Source organism: Eleutherodactylus coqui, chromosome 4 (genome assembly GCF_035609145.1).
Source record: "Eleutherodactylus coqui strain aEleCoq1 chromosome 4, aEleCoq1.hap1, whole genome shotgun sequence".
In the NCBI taxonomy this organism is placed as follows: Eukaryota; Metazoa; Chordata; class Amphibia; order Anura; family Eleutherodactylidae; genus Eleutherodactylus; species Eleutherodactylus coqui.
The window spans coordinates 58,135,374-58,158,073 of record NC_089840.1 but is presented as its reverse complement, the minus strand read 5'-3'; the positions used below and the strand labels follow the sequence as shown (position 1 = coordinate 58,158,073).

Genomic DNA, 22,700 nt, shown 5'->3' with positions numbered 1-22,700 from the left:
CCTACCCCCCAACAGATGAGGGCCCGATGGGGGCTGAACACTGGGTCTTACATTAACCCTTTCCAATCCATTTATTTTTTCTCACCCATTCTCCCCAGCTCCAAATAAATTGGAGCTGGGAGAATGGGTGAGAAAAAATACATTTTCCCTGCACCCTCCTGATCTGACAGAGTTCAGGAGGGTGCAGGGAGGGACCTGCTTACCTGACCGGCGTCTTGTGCATTCTCCTTCTGCCTCCCGGCTCGGCGATCATGTGACCGCTGGGGTCAGGTGACACCTGGCGGTCACATGATCGCCGGGTCGGGAGACAGAAGGAGAATGCACAAGACGCCGGTCAGGTAAGCAGGTCCTTGCACGGTGCAGGCTCCCGGCTCGGCGTTCATGTGACCGCCGGGGGTCAGGTAACACCGGCGGTCACATGATCGCCGGCCGGAATCTATGCATTGCATAGCGCTAATTGAGCGCTATGTAATGTGTAAAGCAGTGGGCAGAAAGGGTTAAAAACCCTTTCTGCCTTCTCCTCGGGGGTCCTCGATGACGACCAGTAAAGGAGTGCATCTGCACCCGATGTGCCTGACGATCGGGTGCAGATGCACTCCTGCACTGCAGTGTCGGGCCTGCCCCGACATCGGAGCTGTGGAGGAAAATGATGATGTCGGGGCAGGCCCGACATTGGACTGGAAAGGGTTAAAGGATTCACGAATGTCAGTTGCCTGGTCCCAAGATAGGCTAAGGGAAGGGGGAACTTATTAAGGTAACTGTATCACCCACAACTTCAGCCTGTGTAGGCCTGAGAAGACAGGACCTAAATTTATAAATGTAGGGGAGGTGCTAGCTCTGGAAGGAGCCATGAAGGGAGGAAGGTGGCAGGAGAGAAGTCCTCTTCCCAGCTCAAGTGTATGAAAGAGTCATGTTAGGGAAATGCCTTGAAGAGTTAGGAGAAGTATGAGGAAGACCATCTCACCAGATAGATGCCCAGGGTAAGGAAACCCTAAAAGACCCCAGAAAGGAGTAAAGGATGTGTCCCAGACAGGGGATGGAAGGGAAGTGTCCTGGATGATGGATGGGAGGGAGGAAAAAAAGTGTTCCAGGTGGAGCATAGGAGGGAGGAAAGTTTCCATATGTATCTAGCTTACTTTCTGAGAGAAGGAGCTTGGTCTGGATAGTAAGAGATCAGTGTGCTCCGACTTACCTCCCCTTGATGAGGGAGTGCTCCAGCCAGGAGCTTGCTATAGGGTCCCCCCTAATATAGTAACGGGTCACGGAGGAGTTAGGGCTAGAATATGCTGCTTTTTCTTCTGGAGGCACGGCAGCCAACAGAATGATTAGAGCTACTCTGTTCTCTCTCCTCATGTGGGGGGAACAGGGTGATCTGGTATCAATCCACTATTAAAAGGGAAAGGGGGTAGGAATGTAACTGATCTGCTGCAGAACAGGTGGTCTGCCTTCTATGGACACTAAGCTAAAATTGATTTAGCTCAGTGCCTGTAGGAGGGGCATAGCTGGTAGAAGGAACTAACACTCCTATGTGCTTAGTGTCCCCGCCTCCTAGTGGTAGCAGCTATACCCAAGGTCTTGCTGTGTCCCCCAATGACAAAGACAAGAAATTGTGACCTCAGCTCATCCTCCTGACTGTATACTTATGGTCTGTAGCTTGTATGTAGGTGAATGTAGTGATTAGTAAACTTCCTCCAATGGGCACAGATGGTAGAGCCTCTAGCTAATGGTGTGTTGATGAATCATAGGATAGTGAAAATTTTGCTTTAACTTTCAGATCAATCAAGGTGGCGCCTGATAAACATTACATAGGAGGCTGCACTGCATGGAAGTCTTTGGAATACACAGAGAAGAAAGAGTGTGATAGGCAATCAGGTGAGGGAAGCAGGGATGGAAAAATGTGTTTTTGCCGGATTCGCCCTTTCAATTCCCGACATCTTATCTATCCCATTAACTTCCTCTGGAGGGGAACATTCTGCCCAAAGGCCATTTTTCACGGCAATTTTAGGGGATCTTAAAGGGGTTTCACTGTATATTATTTCTTCAGTAAAAATAAGGGATTTCTAAGTTGGAAACAGCTGACTCTCAAAGTTAATTATCTCCACTGTATGGAATCTAAATCCTAACGATCACCTGTCCATCTGCGAGTTACATGCTCCACCCCGATCACATGATGGTGACATCATCACAGGTCCTTCAGCCCCACAGAGTTACATGCTCCGCCCCTCACTCGGGGTGAAGGACCTGCGATGACGTCACAGTCATGCGATCAGGGGTGGAGCATGTAACTCACTTAGGATGAAGGACCTGTAATGACGTCACAGTCATGTGATCAGGAGTGGAGCATAACGGAGTCTTCATCACAGGTCTTTCATTCCAAGTGCTGTGATCCCTGTTGTATGGGATGAAGAATGTATGTAGCAGAGCTGTGTGGTGCATTGCGCCACCAGAAGCACTGGTACTATAAATTTCCTAATAATTACTAGTAGAAGGTCTGTATAGAACGCAAGTTATTCTACATAAAGATCATTAAGATAACATAGAATTACATACATGTATATCATAAACAAGATTTTTTCATTAGCAGAAAATAAAGATTGCTTAGAATCCAGGAGAATTTATAAATTATTTGCCATTGTATGCATTAGCTATGGCATACAGTAGGTTTCATTATTACCACCCCAATTACAGTTAGAAACAGCCCGTGAGTGTAGAGAGCAGTTTTGTCCCACTTACCCATGTCAGAGTCACCGCCACCAGAAGAGTTTAACTTACGAAATATCTCTTGTTTCTTGAACATCACCATAGGATTGGTGTTTTCCAACTTGGTAAAGAAGGAAGGGAGATAATTCATATTTCCTGGTGAACGGGAGTCATTCCTAAGAAAAATAGCAACATAAATCAGTAGTTAAAAGATGAAATATATCATAGTTATGATGCATACATACGCAGCTTCCTCCCACCTATCATTTATAGATCTATGCTATATGCAGCTAAACTGTATGTAAAAAAGGTCACTGTAGCCTCTTAGGCAAGAATACACGGGCTGTGACCCATGATGGTGCTCTGTGCCGTCTACAACCATTAGAACAGACAAGTGGCTGACAAAAAAAACAGATGCATCTTTTTAAGGGCTCATGTCCAAAAGGGAACACACGTGCATCTTCCAGGCACTGCGCTTCCTTAGTAAACCCTTTAACGCCACAAGATGTACGTTTACGTTCTGGGTGCATGGTACATAACGCAACAGGACTTAAAACTTACTTCCAGTGGATGGGCACAGGTTCAGAAGTGAGCTCACCCCATCTCAGAGCAGGAGCTGTCTGTGATTAACAGCTGGCCTCCCTCTGCAACAGCAAGGATTGGGGAGAACACTGATCTCTGTGGTTAACTCCTTACATCCCACAATCAATGTAGATTGCGGCATGTGAAGGCTTCCAAGGGCCTGTAATTGCTATTGTATGCGATAATGCATTGCAGTACAGAAGTACTTCAATGCATCATAACGGTCAGAGCTTTTCTGGTGCAAGTCCCCTACAGAGGCATAAAAAAAATGTAAAAGAAAAACAAAACTCTTTTGTGCACTTTTCCCTGTATATAAGAAAAAAAGTTTAAAAAAAACCCCCAAAAAACACAGTCACATATTTGGTATCATATCCGTGACTATCTATACAATAAACCAAACATACTATGCTACACGACAATAACTATGTAAAGAAAAGAAGGAAAAAAACTAAAAAAAAAAAAAAAAAAATGCTGCCAAAATTCTTACTTTGTTCATTTGGCCTCACAAAACAACACAATAAAAGTCCTTAAAAAAAGCTTTATGTACCCCAATGTGGTATAAATAAAAACTACAGTGTGTCACGCAATAAACAAGCCCAAACAGAGCTCTGTCAATGGAAAATTAAACAAGTTCTAGGACTCTGAATGCAGACATCTTCTACCTTTGTTCAGCAGGCTCTGGTCTCTGTGGCAGCAGCATCATGTTATCCTGTTTTGTATGCATGATAGGGGCCTGCGGGGGCGATATAGGCTCATATGGCTCACTGATGTGTCCTCTGTCTGGGGACTTTCCAGGCCTGTTGTAAACATACAGCAACAGACTAAATGGTTACAGATTAACATAATGAATGCACATTTTCCTACATAAATCCGCTATTTATAATAATATTATTCCTTTAGATTCATCACTCTGATCGGTTTATGTGAGATTGTACAACACGCAGCAAGTTCTTCAAGCTTATACACGTCTGCATTCTTGATGGTCATGTATGCGTTCTACACCAGTATACCAATATTACAAGAAAACCCTATGCATCTCTTTACCTTCCTCTGGGCTTGTCGGGCATGTTTTCTGGTGACACCCTTGAAGAAGGCCGCTGGTGGTGCACTGGCTGTGCCTGGGATTCAGGACTGAACCTGGAGGGCTTCGATCGGACGGGTGCAGATGGTGGGGCAGTGCTCTGGAATGTAGATGTGGGGGGCGGCTGAGAAGCTTGGCTGGCAGACTGGTTCCTAGCAAAATCTTGTGTTATTATGTGCTAGAAAAGAGAAAAAGTACAAACAATAGCTTAGAAACTGGTTAACTGGACATGACTACTACAGGGGCACTTTATTTTGTGAACAGCAATGTATTATTTGTCCACTATTAAAAATGAATCTAATGGAGCTCGATGCAAATAATTTAGATTTGCTTCCTCCACACAATCACACTGGAATAAAATGCAGAATTTTAGTCTCTTGTCTGATCATAAAAGTCAATATAAATTTCTGATTAACAAAACGTACACATATGTGATCGGCTAGGGTGATCAGCCTGTGGGTCTGCGGCACAAGCGTTGGTGCTTGTTGCTGGGGGGATGGAGATTCCTGCTGCTGTCGGTACCGACTTGCTTGTCCTTCATACGGTCTGCTACTTTCAGCTAAATCAGGTAAAAGAAAGACAAAAATTAAAACAAAAAACACACACGTTGCCAACCTCATAAATTTGTTCACATTGTTATATAAGCTTTATAAGGCTGGGTTCACATAGGGCGGATTTGCCGCGGAAATTCCGGCGCGGCAAATCCGCCTGCAGCCGCTAATCTCGGGATTGGCCAGCCATGTGGACGAGATTTCTCAGAAATCTCGTCCACGCGGGAGGGCCAATCCGCTGCGGTAAGTCTGGCTGAAACCGCGGCTGCGGCGACCGCAGCCGCGGTTTCAAAAGATGCAGCATGTCTATTTATTGTTTACTTCCGCCGCGGCCGTGCTCTCCTCTATGGGAGCACCGGAAGAGTGAGTGGCTGGGCCGCTTCAAAGCCGCCGCGGCGGTTCTCCCGTCGGAAATCTCGCGGTTTCGGCTGCGGTCAAACCGCGGGATTTCCGACTGGAATACGCCTAGTGTGAACCCAGCCTAAAGAATAAGAAAAACAAAACAAAACAAAAAAAAAACGTGTAGAGACTTACCTTCTGCTTGGCTAGATTTTGGGACTTCTTGGGGGTAGGTTTCTTTTTCCTGCACCTGAACTGGGGAACTTGCGGGGCTTATAACTTCAATGGTGTCTCTGGGAGGCTCATAGCGGTGGGAAGACACTAAAAAGAGTCACAGACAACATTTCCTGAAGTCGGCTTTATGAACACAATGCAGTTTAGTTATGTCAACGCTAAACACAGAACTACTTACAGAAACCAAAATCTACACTTACTGCTACTGGAGGAATCGGAGCTCTGTGAACCCCGGTCACGGCCATCTTTATCAGAGGCGATCTGTTGCGTTATGATGACATCAATGAAGTTGGCTGCTGTGATTGTGGTTTTCCCTCGTGTCCGTAACTCCTCTACATATCGCGATTTGGTGTGCGCAGCTTTATCTTTTCCCGCTTCTGAATATACGGCAGGAGCTGGCTGGCTCTGGGATTTGCTACTTGAGAAGCTTGATGAGGTGTATGGACTTTGCACCAGCCTACGCTCAGATTCCATCTGCTGTTGCTCTAGTGCTGCTCGTCTAGCGATATTTTCTTCGGATCGCGAAGACTCATGCTTGCTTTCCTTTGGCTTGTTCACTTCCATCTGCGGTGCGGAGGCTGCTGCATCTACCAGGGCAGCTAATGCATCAGCAGCGGTGCTGTATCGGGTGGCAGGAATTCCTTGGGTAATAGAGGGCCCGCCTGGGTTGAGTGGCCTGGAGGATTACAAGAATAAGTTAGGAAAGAAACTAACACTACAGTCGGCCTTGAAAATTTTCTGAAAATCCTATGAAGGAGGAAGCCCTATGAAGACCAATTCCCATTTACTGGAACAAAAGTAATGAAAGTCCCTCTTTTTTAAGCTATTCTCAGGTTTTGGAAATACTTACATTATTCTTAGCTGAGCAGGGTCTAGAGGCGTAATGACACTTTTCCCGTTAGCGCCGTGTAATATACTTGGTCTTTGTTGTATCAGGGTATCCTGGGAACGGACTGATGGTGAGGGTGATCGAACATAGCCATGACTACCCGGCCTACCAGGCTGCTCTGTGACTGCAGAAGAAATACAACGATCAAATCAATGGAAGTACTTTGTTGAATTAGGCCGGGCGCACAACAGGTTTGTTTTCAATCTTAAAAAAAGCTAAAAAAAAACAAACTGAACCAGTAAAATCCCCACTAACTTCAATGAGATTTATTGAGCTTCAGCTTGTTTCTGTCCCATCTGGTATATTCTATAGGGCATGAATAACCAGGAACTACCCACAGCTTGCTTTCCATTTAATGGATTCATTTAACCCTTTCACGTCTCAGGATGTATATGTACGTCCTGGGTGCGCAGGGTTTGTATGGAACAGGATCTGGAGCTGATCCCGTTCCATACATGGCTGGTATAAGCTGTCTTTGACAGATGATAACCAAACGGATCAGTGTTCTCAAAAGTCTAAAAGCTATGGGGGAAAAAAAGGGTTGAATTACAAAAATTAAAAAGAAAATGATTCACTGAATTTTTTTTTTTATGTAAAACTTGACACAAATGTATATGGCCATACGTTAACCCTTTCCAATCCACTGTCTGACCTATGAAGACATTATCATTTAAGGCTGTACAGCTCCGATGTTAGAAGATGTCCGTCGGGGTTCTCTTACTGTATATTGCCAGCCTATCTGCTGTTGGAGCCTATCCAACGTGTCGCCTCATACAGTACTGGCTTTAGCCAGCATATAGCGCCGTTGTATAACGGCAGAAAAAGAGTAAGCCCCCTAGGAAAAGCAGGATACAAATTGGATTGGAAAGGGTTAAACACTGCATACGTTTTGCATCCTTTTTTTCATGTACGTTTAACATATATGCTAAACGTTCAGGAGACATGTCATGTGAACGGGCCCCTAAGAAGCAAGCTGGCTAAGAAGACTGCATCTCTTCACACATGACAATAGCCAAGTAGGGGGCTCAGTCAGGACCTTTGAATTAAAGGGGTATTCCCATCCTGGCTTTTCATAGCAGAGATGGAAATCCGCTACTATGGTTTACAGCCACCCGGTCAGTAACTAAACACAGCCGAGCTCCTTAGTGTAGTGCTGTTTGCGTAGATCCCACTGAAGTGAACGCTGTTTCTGTAACTCGGAGAATTATGCAAACAGTAGAGTGCTATATAATAAGAGTTATGCAAATAGCACTGCGTCCAAGAGCTCGACAGGTGGTCAGAAACACAAGGCCAGTTTTTTCCATCTCGGCCATGAAAGGTCAAGATGGGAACAGACCTTGCTATTTCAATGTGTTGGAAGTCGCAAAACAATGCATTCACCCATAACATAATCTTGTAATGAGCCAAATTGCTTACTAGGCCGCAGGTAATGTTCACTTTGAGCTGAAGCTGCTGCAGCAGCGGCCGCCATTCTCTCTCGCTCCCTTTCCCGGTCCCGCTCTCTTTCTCGCTCCCTATCACGCTGCTCTTTTTCTCGTTCACGCTCTCTTTCACGTTCCCTCTCACGTTCAGCGTTGGCAGAGGATGCAGCTGCTAAAGGAGACGGATGCCCTGGAAAACAGAAAAGATTTTAAGACTCCAGAAAATGAATTGTCTCTAAGTAGCGAGACCATGGTCAATGAGAAAAATGTGATTTTTGTTTTTTTTTTTTAAAACATTGATTATATAATAGATAGATAGCAAACCTGGAGACATGGAAGCCGGGTTATACGGTCTTGGAGGAAAAGCAAGTTGTGTCCCTGGTATGTAAGTAATCCTTTCCATTGGTGGTGTGCTAGTTCCACCAGGATGAGGAACCAAGATAGTAGGAGGCATGTTGGTTAAGTCTATAATTCCTAGTGAAAAATAAGCACTGAGTAAGTGACAAAGGTTCATGGGCTAAGAAGGGACGGACTCAAGTGACATACTATGCAGGAAGGTGCACTTACCTCGTGCTCCTGGATATGGAATAGCTAACCCTTGGTCTCTTGGAGAAAGCCCTCGACCAACATCTGGCCTTAAATTAACTTGCATCTGCTGGGAAGTGATGTAGTCATTTAAGATGGTCTGTCGGGTGTTCTCCATTGCATAGAGCTGGTATTGACTTGGATAACCAGGAGTTGGAGACAACTGTCGTTGAAACAAGTAAGCTGCAGCAGCTATTGTGAGAAATGGAAAGTGCAGAAAATAAATAGATTATGGGTATGTTTACATATAGTGGATTTTGGTACAGATCTGCAGCAGATTTCACCCTTTCAACTGAAGGGATAAAGTCGGCTGTGGATCAGTGTTAAAATCTGCATTAAAAAAAACCTGCAGATTTTGGTGTGGAAAATCCCCACCATTTCTATTAGACATGAATGAACACTAAAAGTTGTTAAAATTGTCATACATGCAATAATATGATTTCTATACGCATTCATTCCAAGGAGGAAACAATTCATTTAAAACACTATACCCAACTCAGACATTTTAGGTCCAATGTAATGGGCGGATTTGAATTGCGGAATCTGTGCGGGTGTCCTGCAGTTTAAGCCGCCCATAGGGAAACGTGGGCGTCTGCACCTGAATTAAAGCATGCAGATCTTTGGATGCGGAAATCAAATTTCAGCATGCTCCATTTCAGTGCGGTTCCCGCACGGACAGCTTCAATTGAAGTCAATGAAAGCAGTCTGATCCTCGGCCTATCTGCAGCCGAAACTGCGGACCGGCCGCGGAAAAGCAGGAGTTTGAAAAAACGTACTGCGCATTTGCTTTGGCTGGCACTTCTGCACACATGTGCAGTACAGAAAAAAAGACGACCCAAACAGGTAAGCAGTGTCCTCTGCCGCGGGCAGGGTCAGATTCCACGGCAGGCTCCCACATGATTAGATTGACGCATCAAGACATAGTAGAATGAATTCACTGCTATGGGAGTTACGGCAACAACTGAGTAATCGTAATGGCCAGAGCAGAAAATGAAGAGAGCTGCGGCCACCTCTGTTCATTCTCTGCTTGGACATAATGGCTGGTGGCCAGCTCACCAGGTCCAGGGCTTCCCCTTTTCTACATAAGTGTGGGTCTGGGGTTTGGTACCCCATGTAACTCCACTGATGTCACAAAACTACACATCGCCTAAAGTCTTGTGTTCCTAACTTCTAAATGCTGTAAAATATTACAGATACTCTGCTGCTGATTACATACCAGGATCCAAAGCTCTATGGAACTGGATTGGATCAAGATGAGGAGGCAGATGAGCTCTGTAGACTTCACCGGGAGCAGGACCCCGTAGGTGGGGGTCGAAGGGACTGTGAGCAGCAGATGGGTCTACACCTGGGACGGGTGACTTCACAACAATGTTCTCTCTTTGTGTAGGGGTCAATGTGCTTTTCCTCTCATGACTGGAAGACTTCCCTGGAGTAAGTCCACCTGAAAACACATGAAGTACAGTAAGAACACTGACACCTTTATTTTATTTTTCGTAGATTATGCATTTCTTATGCTTCCCCACCCCAATCCTTTTCAACTTTGCCACAACCCTGGAATATCACAGATTTTTTTTTTTAACTCATTGAATCTGTATAAATAGAAAAAATACCATATTCAGTTTGTACCCTAGTGTATCAGTCCTGTGCAGCAGAAATCCAATTTTTTTAGTTGCAATGTGATTTTTCACTCTCATGATTGATGGAGGTCCCAATGTTTAGGTCTTCCACCAAAGCAGTAAGTAACTGCATATCCTAGCCCAAGGTAAGCACGGTGAATTGAGCCATTTCCTTCTCTTCATTGTGCACACACTGTCCATAATGAGAAGGCAGTGAGTGTGTACATACACAATGAAGAGATGAAGTCCGCTCAATGCACAGAGTGACGTCTTTGTGGGCAGACAGCGATGGCAGGGGAGTATATAAAAAAAAATTTAGGGTACCCCTCTCTCCTATGAGCCCACAACTTTATGTTATAGGGCTTATAGGACATGACTGCTTCCCTTTAACAAATCTGTGAATGAATAGGAAAAAAAAATCTCTACAGTAAAGAAAACTATCAGAATATAGTAGTAATAAGTGTAAACTGCAACACTCACTTAATAAAAAAAAGTTACACTAATTTCTCATATCATACTAAACTCCCACCTTCTGATGAACGTGCCATGGGTGAACTTCTGGACATGGGACTGGGATAGTTCACTGGTGTCCTCCTAGCATTGGCGTCCTCATAAATCCCAGGGCTCAACTGAGACTTTGAGGCTTCATGGAGAGTTGACCGAAGAACCGATGTACCAGAACTGACAACAGATGTGTGACGTGGCCGGATTGCTTCTGAGGTTTTGGAGTCTTCATACTTTGTTCGCTCTACCACTTTTAAATTTTCTGGCATCATTTCCATCTGTGGTACCCCACGGGGCAGCTTACTAGGACCCATGATCAGGGACTTTACATTATGTTTAATAGCTGACTGACCAGGGGCGCCTTCATGTTTTATTGGTGTGCCCTGTTGGAATTAGACCATATAATGTAGTAAATAAAAGGTTTAGAAATGTCATATATACAAAAGCAAACATAAAAGCCTAGCACGAATTACATATGAAAACACACCTGGGATATTGAACCTTCCATTATTGTCCTAGAACTCTCAGGGGTTTTGCGACTTTCTTGACCAAGGAGATCCTGCCTAGGGATTTCATGAATTGAGCGTCCCATTTCTTTGATTGTAGTAACGCCATCATAAGGTTTGCCTTTAGTGATGGCTCCTTCAAATGACCTTATAGGTGGGCTTTCGCGCTTTATCTGCTTGGCATACTTCAACCCTTCTTCAAAGTTCTCAGACGCTGCTCTCGGGGTACCTAGATGCCAGGTTAGAGAAATTTAGCAGGCTATAATAAAAACTGATAATGTAGGCTGCAAGTGAACAACGTTTAACGAGAATTTAGAAAGTGGAAATTAGAGCAGCCAAAAACCAAATATTGTCCGATCACTTTTTTACAGCTTTATTTTTTTTTTTTGTGTCACCTGACAATTACCTTGCATGATGGAGCCAGACATAACTGGCCTTTCCTTAAGATCTGAATGTGAGCTGCCTTTAGGTAGAGTGCGACATATCAATCCTGAGAACAAAAGAAATAGTACAAGAAATTGGTTATAAACTCGTACATATTGTGGAATAAGACATTCAGGTGTCACACGACACTTCTACTGCATTTTCTATAGATCGGCCTTCATGAAAAAACTCCCTTTAACCCGTTTAGGACCAGGCACTGTAAATTTTTTCGGCGCCTAGTCCTTGGCTTAAAGCACCGCTGGGAACGGGTAATCAGCTGTTAGTAACAGCTGATAACCCAGAGAAGAAGGCAGAAGAGGTATTTAACCCTTTCTGCCTTCTGATTTCCTGAGTACACAGTGCTCATTGAGCTCATGTGACCGCCAGGGTTCCCTGCTACAGCAGAGCTGGAAGGTCATACTAGACCCTAGGCAACTCTGCCAGTGACTAATGTCACTACAGGGGTTGCTTTCCCCTGTAAGTAGGGCTCCTATGGACGCCCCAGCTACAGTTGGAAAGTGTCAAAAAAATAAAAATAAAAAACATGTGAATGACCCCCAGAGGTCTTATATGACATCATGGGGGACACAGATAGTAAAAAAACATAATTACAAACATCAGTAAAACAAAATTCTAGAATAAAACAACAATACATACATAAGAAAGAGAATAACACAAAACCGACGCCAACCAAAAACGTCGCTGTAAGCGCCCTGTAATCCAAAACCATACATATTATATATCAAAATGTCCGAAACAAAATGAGGAATCCGTTCCCATACTTTATTTTAGTGTAAATATACTAATTTAAAAAAAATTACTAGAAATGTTAAAAAAAAAATATTTTTTTTAGCTTTTTACACCCAATAAACAAAAAAAAATGGGGGGAAAAAGTTAGTGAAAAGGATATAAAAAAAATAGTCCTATATGTTACTGAAAAAAAAGACACAGCAAAAATAATTTTGAGAGCTAAAGGAAAAAAAATAGGGTAGTAAAACCACCACATGGGTAAAATCCCTAAAAAGTGTCTGGCCCTTAAGGTACAAAACAGCCTGGTGCTTACAGGGTTAAGGGAAATTATACTAACACTATAATAAATTTCATATATATATATATATATATATATATATATATATATATATATATATATATATATATACACACATACATACATACACACACACACACACTTTTTCCCCCTTTTTACACACAGTATGTATGTGCAACACACACGAATATACATATATACTGTAAATCCTGTTATCTTCTTGCATTGTATAAAAAGAGGTAACTACCTTCCATTGGTGCTGATACAGCAGATTCTCTCATTGCTAAGTTCTGCTTTATAGTTCCTTCCATAGCATCATAGGTTCTCTTCAGCGTCACCTCTGGAGCACTTCTGGGACTCCGAGTACCATCTCGCAGATTTTTAATGGCAGCTGAAAATATTGTATTATTGTAAGTCCCAAGCATTATTCTTGCCAGCCAAACATAACTATACATAACTACAAGCCCTATGTGCAGTGTAGAACATTTCTGTATATTTAAGCTGTACCAAGACTTAAGGATTTTCCAACTCCTTAATTTTTTGTTATTTTGAACACAAACAGCTGACAACGGTATTAAAACAGCTAAGGTAACAACACTCACCTTACTAATCTATGTCCAACACTTCCCTAATGACAGGCTGTAATGTTTACGCTGTTTCAGCAATGCTGTGAAGCCTCAGCCAATTAGCTGTAGCATTGACCTCAGTGGTCTCAACATGTTACAGCTGCAGCCAGTGATTTGCTGCAGAGGTTCCGTGTTGGCATGCCGCATCATTGCTGGAGCCTGGTAAACAAAGACTGGCACGGCACCAGAGAAGCATCTGCACAGACATGGCAGGGAACTGGAAAGGTGAGTATTACTTCTTTATTCTGTTATTTTATACTGTTGTCAGACAATTATAAACTATTTCATCCCTTTACACTTTCTTTGGAGAGAACTTTGAGAGAGCTGTGTCTTTCGGAAAGTAAAAAACTTTAAAAAAAAACAAAAAACATTTGACTTCAGTTCTTAAAAAAAAAAAGAAAACATCAAAATGTAACGAGTCTAATTGGTTTCTGGAAGTTTATTATGAAGAGTCCCCAATTATGACAATCAAAGGCAGTGAATAAAAATCAAACTTATCAGCTACCCCCACCATCAAGACCCTCACTGATCCAAAGGAAGGGGGTTTTGTATCCCCCTACTTCTCGTTATGGGCTTATTGCACCCCCAAAGTAAAGAGGAAAATCAACGCAGTAGCAGCAGCCGTCACCTATGTGTAATGCAGGTACAAGCATTTTCAATGGGACTGCCAGAGATAGCCGAGTACAAGGGCTCGGCCATCTCTCAGCCCTTTTGAAATGAATAAAACAGCGGGAATGCATGCGCCGCCACAGCTCCATTCAATGTGATGTCACTGTGGGTGGAAGAAGCAACCCCACAGCGATGAGAAGAGGGAGACATGGTACCGCTTTTGTCGGGATCATAGGGGTCTCAGACTTATCACTATCCTATGTGTGGATGATAAGACTGGATTCTGGTACAACCTCCCTAACCAGGAGTTACTTTGACTGAAAATTTTGAAAGTCAGAAAGAAAATGAATGGCAATACACTTACAATCATAGGAAACTATGTGTCCACTCTTTCCCTCATAAATGACATGGCCCTTAGTAGTAGGCTCTTCCCTACATTTCTCTGGACTGTTGATATCCTCCGTGGCCAGACGTGTGATTGTGGTCTTTAGCAGGACATCGGCAGCGATACCAGACTGTGACAATGCTGGAGTACCCTATAACAGTAGCGGAAATTCACGAACACATGATACAGGCCAGGATATGGCATTCAATCACAAAACAAAGACCCCCCCCACAAACACACACAATTAGATAATGTAAAATTATAATGACGACAGATAGGAGTGCTCTGCCTAAAACAAATACCCACCTTTTAATACCTTTTTATTTTTAGGTCCAACTTTTCTTTCTGAATGGCTTAAAACAAGTAATTTTACTTTCCAAAAACGTTTGACATGTCATCGAGATATGTCAAAGGTTTCGATTGCTGGGGGGGTCCGGGTGCTGAAATTGATAGAACGAAGCAGCTGAAGTGCTCAGTTGAGCTTTGTGTCTGCTTCACTAATTGAAGACTGGCTCAAAAGAAAGTTTCTGAGTCCATCTTTGGCTATCGAGCAATGCCCGTGTTCAGATGAGCACTGCTGCTGCTTTATTCCAGTGATGGTGTTCTCACCGATTTAATGTTTTGACATGTGAAAAGATTTTTAAAAAGTACAATTACGGCTTAATTTATGTTTATAATGTTTGGCGCTACAAATTTGCTTGTACGGATATCCAAATAGCCCACATAGGTAAAATGAAAAGATCCAATTTGAACTGCCTGTATGTGACAATGAGGAGTTTAGAACCTTTAGACTGCAATCACAGAGGGGTATTTTTTTGAATGGTTTCAGCAATCAAACCTGCGTGCTTTTTGTATCCGATTGAGTTCAATAAAAATCAGGACCATACTTCATATAGTGCAGATTTTAAATCCACGTTGGGGGGGGGGGGGGGGGGGAGGAACCTATCAACGTGTCCATTATTGATGCAGATTATACATCGCAAGGTTTGCATACCAATTAGCCTCATTGAATGGGACTAATCCACATGTGAATCTGCGTAATTTTTAAATGCAAATCCATCACAGAAATCAGAGGCTCAGCTGTGGTTTGATAGGATTTCACATCAAAATTCTTTACTATGTGAATGCGGCTTTATGCATATTGCTATTACTTGACCTCACTGTCTAAACAGTAGGCTTAAAGAGACTGGCAGCTAGTTTAATTCCTATAAACTAAGCTTATAGGTTTAGTATCACCGCTCAGATGCTGGGAGCCAAGATGCCATGAGAACAGCAGCTGACTACTGCAGCGGTCAGGTGGTAGCCATTCCTAAGCCAAAACTAGGAAAACCGTGCGCCTGCAGCGCTGGATTGCCGGGGAAGAGAATAGGGGTATTAGTGTATCTTGATGCCACCAGGAAGTCCTGGTGGAGTCAAGATTGACAGGGGGGTGACGACCCCTGTATCTGATTGGCCAGCTGGCAGCCTCCTCTCCCAGGTCCTGCAGTCAGTGAGCAGAGAATGAAAAGGGGGGATTGTCAGCAGTGACATCTGCAGCAGGCACAGGAGGCAGGAGAGCAGTAGCAGACAGAGGGGTTGTTCCCTGCAGCTGTCCTCTGCCACCTCCGCTCCCCGCTATCAGTCTCCCATTTCTTGTCCTGGCTCCCGGCGGCAGTCCTCTCCCAGCTGCTCTGCACCCCATTGTCAGTGTGGTCGTCCCCCCTGTAGTGTCCCCGCTGCCGCCGGCTCTCCTCTGCCACCTCCGATCACCGCTGTCAATCACTCTGTCTCCCGAGTACCGGCCCGGCTGCTGCTGGCTCTCCTCTGCCACCAGGGATCCCCTTATCAGCCCTGCTGTCAGTCTTCCTGTGTGCATACACAGGTAGGGGCTGAGCAGGGAGCGCACGGCAGGGAGGTTTCTGCGAGGGGAGTAGCTGAGCTCTGCTGCATCAGCGCTCCCGCTGTCACAGCAGTGTGTCTAATGATTTCTCCCTGCTCTCCATGCTTCGGGTTACTGTTCCTGGTACGCTTACATTAGTAGCTGTAGAACCTTCCATGGAAGCCTCTTCAGCTAATAAATGAAGCCTAAGTGGAAAAATTACCTAACCGTGGATGGCAGGGGAAAAAAAAATCACTATAGACACAGCTAAAGGACCTTCAAGGACCTGCAGGAATGTAGCCAATCAGGAGCTAGGGGTGTGACAGGGGCGTTCCTGCATCCAACACCTGTCAAACCCCTAGTTTCCTGGTGGCGTAAAGATACACTAATACCGAGAATAGGTAAGTACCACAGCTTTTATTGTTTTATCAAATTTGGTTCCAATTTTTTAAAAACTGTCTTGCACCCGGACATCCTCTAACCTGTATGAAGCAGCATTCTGATGGGTCCGACACTGAAAACTTAGCTAAATGTTTAAGAAACTTCCAGAATGGAGAGGACTGATCAATACCTGAGTAATAGACCCTCGTAAAGAAGGAATTGCATCCATGGGAACTTTGGTGGCTGGAGTGCCTCGAGTGATGCTCCCTTCCTGAAGTGCAGTCATCGTACCTGTAAGACAGACAGTAGTAAGATGAAAACTGTATCATTCTCACATAGCCATCGGCCTCTGTTCACATCTGTGCTTGTTTTCTATTGCTTGACTCTGTCATAGAAGGAGAACAACGAGCTAAGACGTGCCTGATGCTTCACATGACGGACAATGGCACCTGACTGACCCCAGTGATTTTAATGGGGTCTTTCAGGTTTCTGTTATGGTGTCAGTCATTTTACTGGACATAAAAACTGGATTTTTTTGTTACCGTAAAAGCCTTTTCTTAGATGTTCATTGGAGGACACAGTAAAGATCTTGGGTATAGCTTCTGCCACTAGGAGATGGGACAATAAACAAAGGAAGAGTTGAGTCCTACTGCAAGTTATACCCCTCCTGTATGCATTAAGCCAAATCAGTTTTTTTTTTTTTCAACACAAGAAGCAGGAGAGGAAAAGCTCATAGGCTAAATGAATATACAACTTGAAACATACAACTCAACGAAGTTGCTGGCGAATCAGGACCTATCAATGATAGACATTCACCTTGTTCCATACAAGTAATCGTTGCCTGGATGGATTCCACACGAAAGGGACATGTTTTGAGGAAGTGATTGAGGAGCTTCAGATTGAGGACTAGGTGAATCGATTTATCCTTCTTGGGGACCACAAACAAGTTGGATTCAAAATCTGTTAAACTGTTCTTGCTAAGGAATGGAGACAACACTTTGGTCAAGCAAATCTTGAATGGATCCAAAATATGGGGAGAATTTGGATGGGGAGGAAGAAGCTGAAAACCACCCTGGGTGGGTAGAATGAAAAATCTATTGTGTAACCTTTAGAAACGATCTCTCGCACCCAAGAATCCTGGATGTGAGTAAACCGCACATTCTTGAATAGCAGGGGGAGCGCCTTTCATGCCGAAGATAACTTTACCGAGGAGGGTTTGATTGTTTGGGGACGAGGGTGCCAGGAAGGGTGTGGTTTGAAAGATGAGCGCTTTTTGCGGTCCTGAGGGGAGTGATGCAGTTCCGAAGGTTGTGGGCTGGAACAAAGAAAAGAACGAAAGCCAGGCTTTTTCTTCTTGGCAGTGTACTGATGAGAGGACCTGTATGGCGGAAGATGAGAACTCCACCCGGCTGTAGCCTCAGAAATTTTTGTCTAGGCGACTGCTGAAGAGGCGAATTCTTGAAAAGTGAAGTTCAGTAAAAAAACATTTTTGGAGTGAGGTCAACAGACCCGAAAGGGTTTCCCACAGCAAGCATGGAGGAGCCGGCTAGTAGCCTGTGGCATCCAGGGAGTCCTTGCAGATCAATTTACCTGCCAGGGAGAGCTGAAGAGCCAGCTCAGCTAACGTCTCCTGGGGGACACCCGAGAGAACTCCTCTGCGCCAAGTTTTGCCCATTCTGATGTGGCCCTACTGACCCACGATGAAGCGAAGAGTGAACGAAGGGCCAACCCAGTCGCCTCAAAAGACAACTTGGTGTGCTGGTCCTTAAAAAGATAACACATCTGCCATGTTATTCCTCAGGGAAAGGATACATAACGTCAAAGCTCTTAGTTTTGAGGAAAACATCAGGGGTGACCATTCTTTAGCAAGGACCTACCCAAATTCCGCATGAGTGGGGATTATTTAATGCGAACGTCTAAGACATCGAAAGGAGAATGAGCTTTCAGTGGTAGAGGAATTGTGGTCTTGCACATAAAGCATCTCTTTTACGGCCTGTATGACAGTGTCCACCATAGCAGAGATTTTAGAAGCCTATTACTCATCCAAGGAAGAGCCAGAATGCAATATTTCACCCTCAAAGCAGGATTGACTGGGATGCTGCGGGTGGATGCAAGGTTGAGGAAGGAGGCGATGCTGTATGACTGCAACGTTTGGAGGTCCTGCCATGCATGCATTCCGGTAGGCAAGATCCCTCAGCATCAGATCCTTCAGTCAGGTTCAGGCTGGATCCCCTTCCTAAAATCTCCACAATTAACCTGGAGGCTTTTGTGAGGTCCGTATCCACCACCGAAAGAGAGAGTGCGCCCATTCTGGTTCTGTATGGATGTCTTTGGGATAGGTTCACTGGCTTGTCTGTGAGGCAGGCAGTGCGTGCAAAGTATGTTGCAATGGTAGTGCACTGATGACTGGGTTTTCTCTAGAATCCAATATTGTAGCTGTATGTGCATGGGTAAATTTGCCTAGCTGCCCCTGTGCACAATATAAGGACTGAGAGCTACTATGAACTAAGGTGGTGAGGAGCTTTCTAAGGCAGGTTCCCCCCTGACGTGTGGAGCTGTAGAAATAGCACCCAGGATGAGATGCGTAGGAAATGGGAGGAGGGATCACAACTAATTATAAGCAGACCGAATTTGAGCACCTAATTAGCAGTGAGTGCATTCCTAGAGAAGGGAACGCCTCTTCCTTGTGACCGAGCAAGGCGAGGCCAGGACGAAAGAGGAGGCGCCGGAAGTGGAGAAAAGACCCAGTGTGTGACCAATAGGGTGCGGGCATGCCAGAAGCAACTGAAAAAGCATGGGAAACGGCAGGGGAGGCGTCAAAAAAATGGCACGGGCAAGTCAGAAGGGAAATTGATCAAAATAGCACAGGCAATGAAGTGGAAACTGATACTGCACCACGGTGACCTGAAAAGATCCAGTCGATTGCTAGGCCTGCTGAAGTGATTGGAAGCCCCCATAATGTAGCGCAGTCTAAGAAAACCACTCCCCGTCTTGATGGTAATTGCAAGGGATCTGGTTGCATGGAGAGGGAGCCCAGCAATAGGGATGGGATAGGAATAAAGGACCCCACATACTTACCTTCCCTGGAAGGGCCACATGCCGAAAACATCAACCTCAGCCTGATCCTCCGCTACAGTTCGCCTCCCATTGGTGGGGTAGGGGAGCCTTTGCTGGTGGGTTACAGAGTTAGTGTTTTTGTATGCCATTTTGCCTCCAGGAAGTAGCAGGGAAGTTAGTGACAGCCCTGATGTCCCTCCTCATTAGGGTAGTAGGGGGGATTCTGTCACTTTGTAAACCCACAAAGTCCAAAGAACTCTAGGATCTCTAAGACCTGCAGGAAGAAGGCCTGCCTCCTATGGACACAAAGCTAAAACGGATTTGGCTGAGTGACTACAGGAGGGGTATAGCCGATAGGAGGAACGAACTCTCCCTTTGCCAAATGTCCGCCTCCTAGTGGCAAAAGCTATACCCAAGGTCTTCGCTGTGTCCCCCAATGACATAGCTGAGAGAAAAGGGAAAAAAACGCTGCATGACGTGCCATTTTTTCATTTTTGACAATCTGTGATGAAGGCTCAGAAAGCAGTCGTCGACACAGATGTGAACATGGCCTTAAAGTGACCATCCGTTTTCGGGACAAAATTCTTTGCCAGGACAGGAAAGGAGTAGATTAACTGTAGTTGATAATCTCTGCTGCACCTCCAATCTGCCAGTTCTGGGCTTTATTTTCGTCCATCCAAGATGGCTGCAGCAATTTTGTACCAAATGCACACAGTACTGATTGACTAGTACTGATCACATGTGCAGCTCAGGCCAATCAGAAGGCAGATATAGTGCATTGGTACTCTTACACTAGCAACGTACTGTGAGAATTAGGTAGTCTGATGATTACATTATAGAGGGGACCCAGAACTGGTGGACTGGAGGGACAGCAGGTAAGACCAGCTGCAGGCAGTATACACCCTTTCCCCATCCAATTCCAGGACAGAATTTTGTCCCAAAGCCGGGGGATGGGAGGAGGGTTGGTTTAACATCAATATTTTGGTGTACCTCTGACAACACCTTCATGCTGAGCCCTGACGAGGAGCCCTTCTGGCTGTGAGCTCTGACTTCGAGGTGAGAATTCCTCTTGTTTGATGTAGGTAATAGAACCTAAAAAAACATATAGAGGAAAAGGGAGTTATACTAAATACAAAACATATAAAATATCCTTGGTATATATCAACTGCCCTTGTCAAACCCTGTTAGGTGTGAGCTACGGACTATCATTGCAATCTAAAGCAGTCTGACAATGGGAGGTCACAAAACTCTTCAGGTTACTAATATGTAGTGATGCGATCAGAATCACAAATATTGAATGTAAACCTATATATTACAAAGCGCTATTTGTAGTCATTTACATATTAGCCAAATGATATAAAGCCCCTTTGAAATCAGGCAATTTTGCAGGGCACATAAGACAATAAACACACAAGGTGAAGCTGTGCATTAAATCACATTGTAAAAACACAATTTCATGTAATAAACCTACCAGTTTTTGCAGATTCCTGTTGTCTTGGTAGGCCAAGAGAAATGGAGCCCACAGAAGGCTTAACTGCATCTTGACCATAGGGCTGCTGGCTCAGAGATGTTAAATATGTCCCAGGAGTTCCCTGAGGAGTCAAGAATAAATAACCATTTCATGGCTCAAACCAAAGGTACTTCCATAAAACCTGCGCTGTATGAAGAGAGGCCGAGTCGCGATCTCTCTTCATACATACCCTGACACTGCAGGACAGAAATGTACGTTCTGGAGCGGGAAGAGGTTAATCTGCAGGGTGCACAGCATGGAAAAAAAAATGTAAAACGTGGCAAAAATAGCTAATTTAGCTCATCATACAAAAAACGACAAGAAAGCGATCAAAATTCTGCAGAGATCAATAAATGGTACTAATAAAAAGTACAACTAATCCCGCAAAATAAAAACCCTTACACAGCTCAGTTGATAAAAAAAATTAAATTGCTTATGGGTCTTTGAATGCAGCGATAAATTTTTTAGTATTTTTTTTAACTGTAAAACAGTAGTGAAAAAGAAAAAAAACTATTACAATTTGGTATTGGCATAATCGTACTGGCCTGTAGAATTACTTTAATATATTATTTATACTGCTCAGAGAATGCAGGGAAAAATAAAAATAAAAAAACAGAATTACAGATTTTGTTCATCTTGCCCCTAGAAAAAATGGAATAAAAAGCGATCAAAACTTTACATGTTCCCAAAAATTAGATAAATGAAGACTAGAGTTCACCCCGCAAAAAACAAGGCCTTCTAGGGCTCCGGCAACGGGGAAAAAAATTAATACGGCTCTTGAAATGTGGTGACACAAAAGCGAATAATGTTATCACAATATTTATTCTGCATGCTGAATACCGTAAAGATGAAATCCAAAAATGTCAGAATCCCAGCCCCCCCCCCCCCCCCCAAAATCTCCCTACATTTTTTTTTTTTTACAAAAGTCATGCAATAAATTATATATACCCAAAAATGATGCCATCAAAAAAATACAACTTGTCCCGCAAAAAACAAGCCCTCATATGGCCGTGTCAATGGAAAAAATAAAAAATAGTTATGGCTCTTGGAACACGGCTGGAAAATTTGTTGAAATTAAATGATTGGCCCATTTAAAAAAACCTGCCCTGGTAGGTCTGACAGGGTGGTAAGAAACCTGCCACTGAAGGGGTTAAAGGGGTTGTCCAGGGATAGAAAAACATAGCCTCTTTCTTCCAAATACAGCATCACCCTTGTCCGTAGATTGTGTCGGGATATTGCAACTCAGCTCTAATTCCCTTCAATACAACTGAGCTGTAATACCACACACAACCCTATGGACAAGGGTGGCGCTGTGGTTGCAAGAAAGTAGCCATGTTTTTGAATCCTGAATAACCCCTTAAATGAGAACATCTCTAGTATTGGCGTATGAAAAAAATATGGTACCATTAACCAAATTGCACAAGACATAGTAAGTATGTATGACTCACAGTGATCATTGGTGCCAATAATACAGCAGACTTGTCCCTATAACACAGGGTGATTCAAATAGAAAAGGTGCAAAAGTAAAGCGGGTTTCTTCATTCATGAATGTCCTACCACGGCCAGAATGCCATGAAAAGATAGAAGAATTCTTCAGGTTTTCATTGCACCTTACAGATGGTCAATTTGGGCACAGTTGGCCAAAAAAAAGACTCGCTGTGATTCAATGATGCAATAAAAAAAAATGCACAAACACAAGATTTTTGAAAGAACTTACAGTAAAATCTCTTTCTCGTCATGTTCATTGGGGAACACAGCTTTGACCGTGACAGTGGGTACAGTGTCAAAGCTGAGT

The 22,700-nt window shown here is 43.9% G+C and overlaps 1 protein-coding gene across 8 annotated transcripts in view; it reads right to left on the bottom strand.

The window, feature by feature from the left end:
- NCOR1 (nuclear receptor corepressor 1) overlaps window positions 1-22,700 on the bottom strand; it is a 139,753-nt gene that overhangs the window by 9,867 nt on the left and 107,186 nt on the right. For 5 of the 8 annotated variants that reach the window (XM_066599517.1, XM_066599512.1, XM_066599520.1 and 2 more), the window contains 20 exons: window positions 20,867-20,987; window positions 20,386-20,487; window positions 16,881-16,946; window positions 16,529-16,629; window positions 14,079-14,250; window positions 12,727-12,870; window positions 11,415-11,498; window positions 10,990-11,237; window positions 10,528-10,885; window positions 9,599-9,823; window positions 8,365-8,574; window positions 8,122-8,271; window positions 7,793-7,987; window positions 6,338-6,500; window positions 5,688-6,163; window positions 5,449-5,574; window positions 4,789-4,922; window positions 4,327-4,541; window positions 3,945-4,079; window positions 2,734-2,876 (listed from right to left, as the gene is read on the bottom strand). In XM_066599517.1, the coding sequence (XP_066455614.1) occupies window positions 2,734-2,876; window positions 3,945-4,079; window positions 4,327-4,541; window positions 4,789-4,922; window positions 5,449-5,574; window positions 5,688-6,163; window positions 6,338-6,500; window positions 7,793-7,987; window positions 8,122-8,271; window positions 8,365-8,574; window positions 9,599-9,823; window positions 10,528-10,885; window positions 10,990-11,237; window positions 11,415-11,498; window positions 12,727-12,870; window positions 14,079-14,250; window positions 16,529-16,629; window positions 16,881-16,946; window positions 20,386-20,487; window positions 20,867-20,987 (3,568 nt within the window). The remainder of the gene's footprint in view (window positions 1-2,733; window positions 2,877-3,944; window positions 4,080-4,326; window positions 4,542-4,788; window positions 4,923-5,448; window positions 5,575-5,687; window positions 6,164-6,337; window positions 6,501-7,792; window positions 7,988-8,121; window positions 8,272-8,364; window positions 8,575-9,598; window positions 9,824-10,527; window positions 10,886-10,989; window positions 11,238-11,414; window positions 11,499-12,726; window positions 12,871-14,078; window positions 14,251-16,528; window positions 16,630-16,880; window positions 16,947-20,385; window positions 20,488-20,866; window positions 20,988-22,700) is intronic. The other 3 variants (XM_066599515.1, XM_066599516.1, XM_066599514.1) reach the window with 2 other exon arrangements.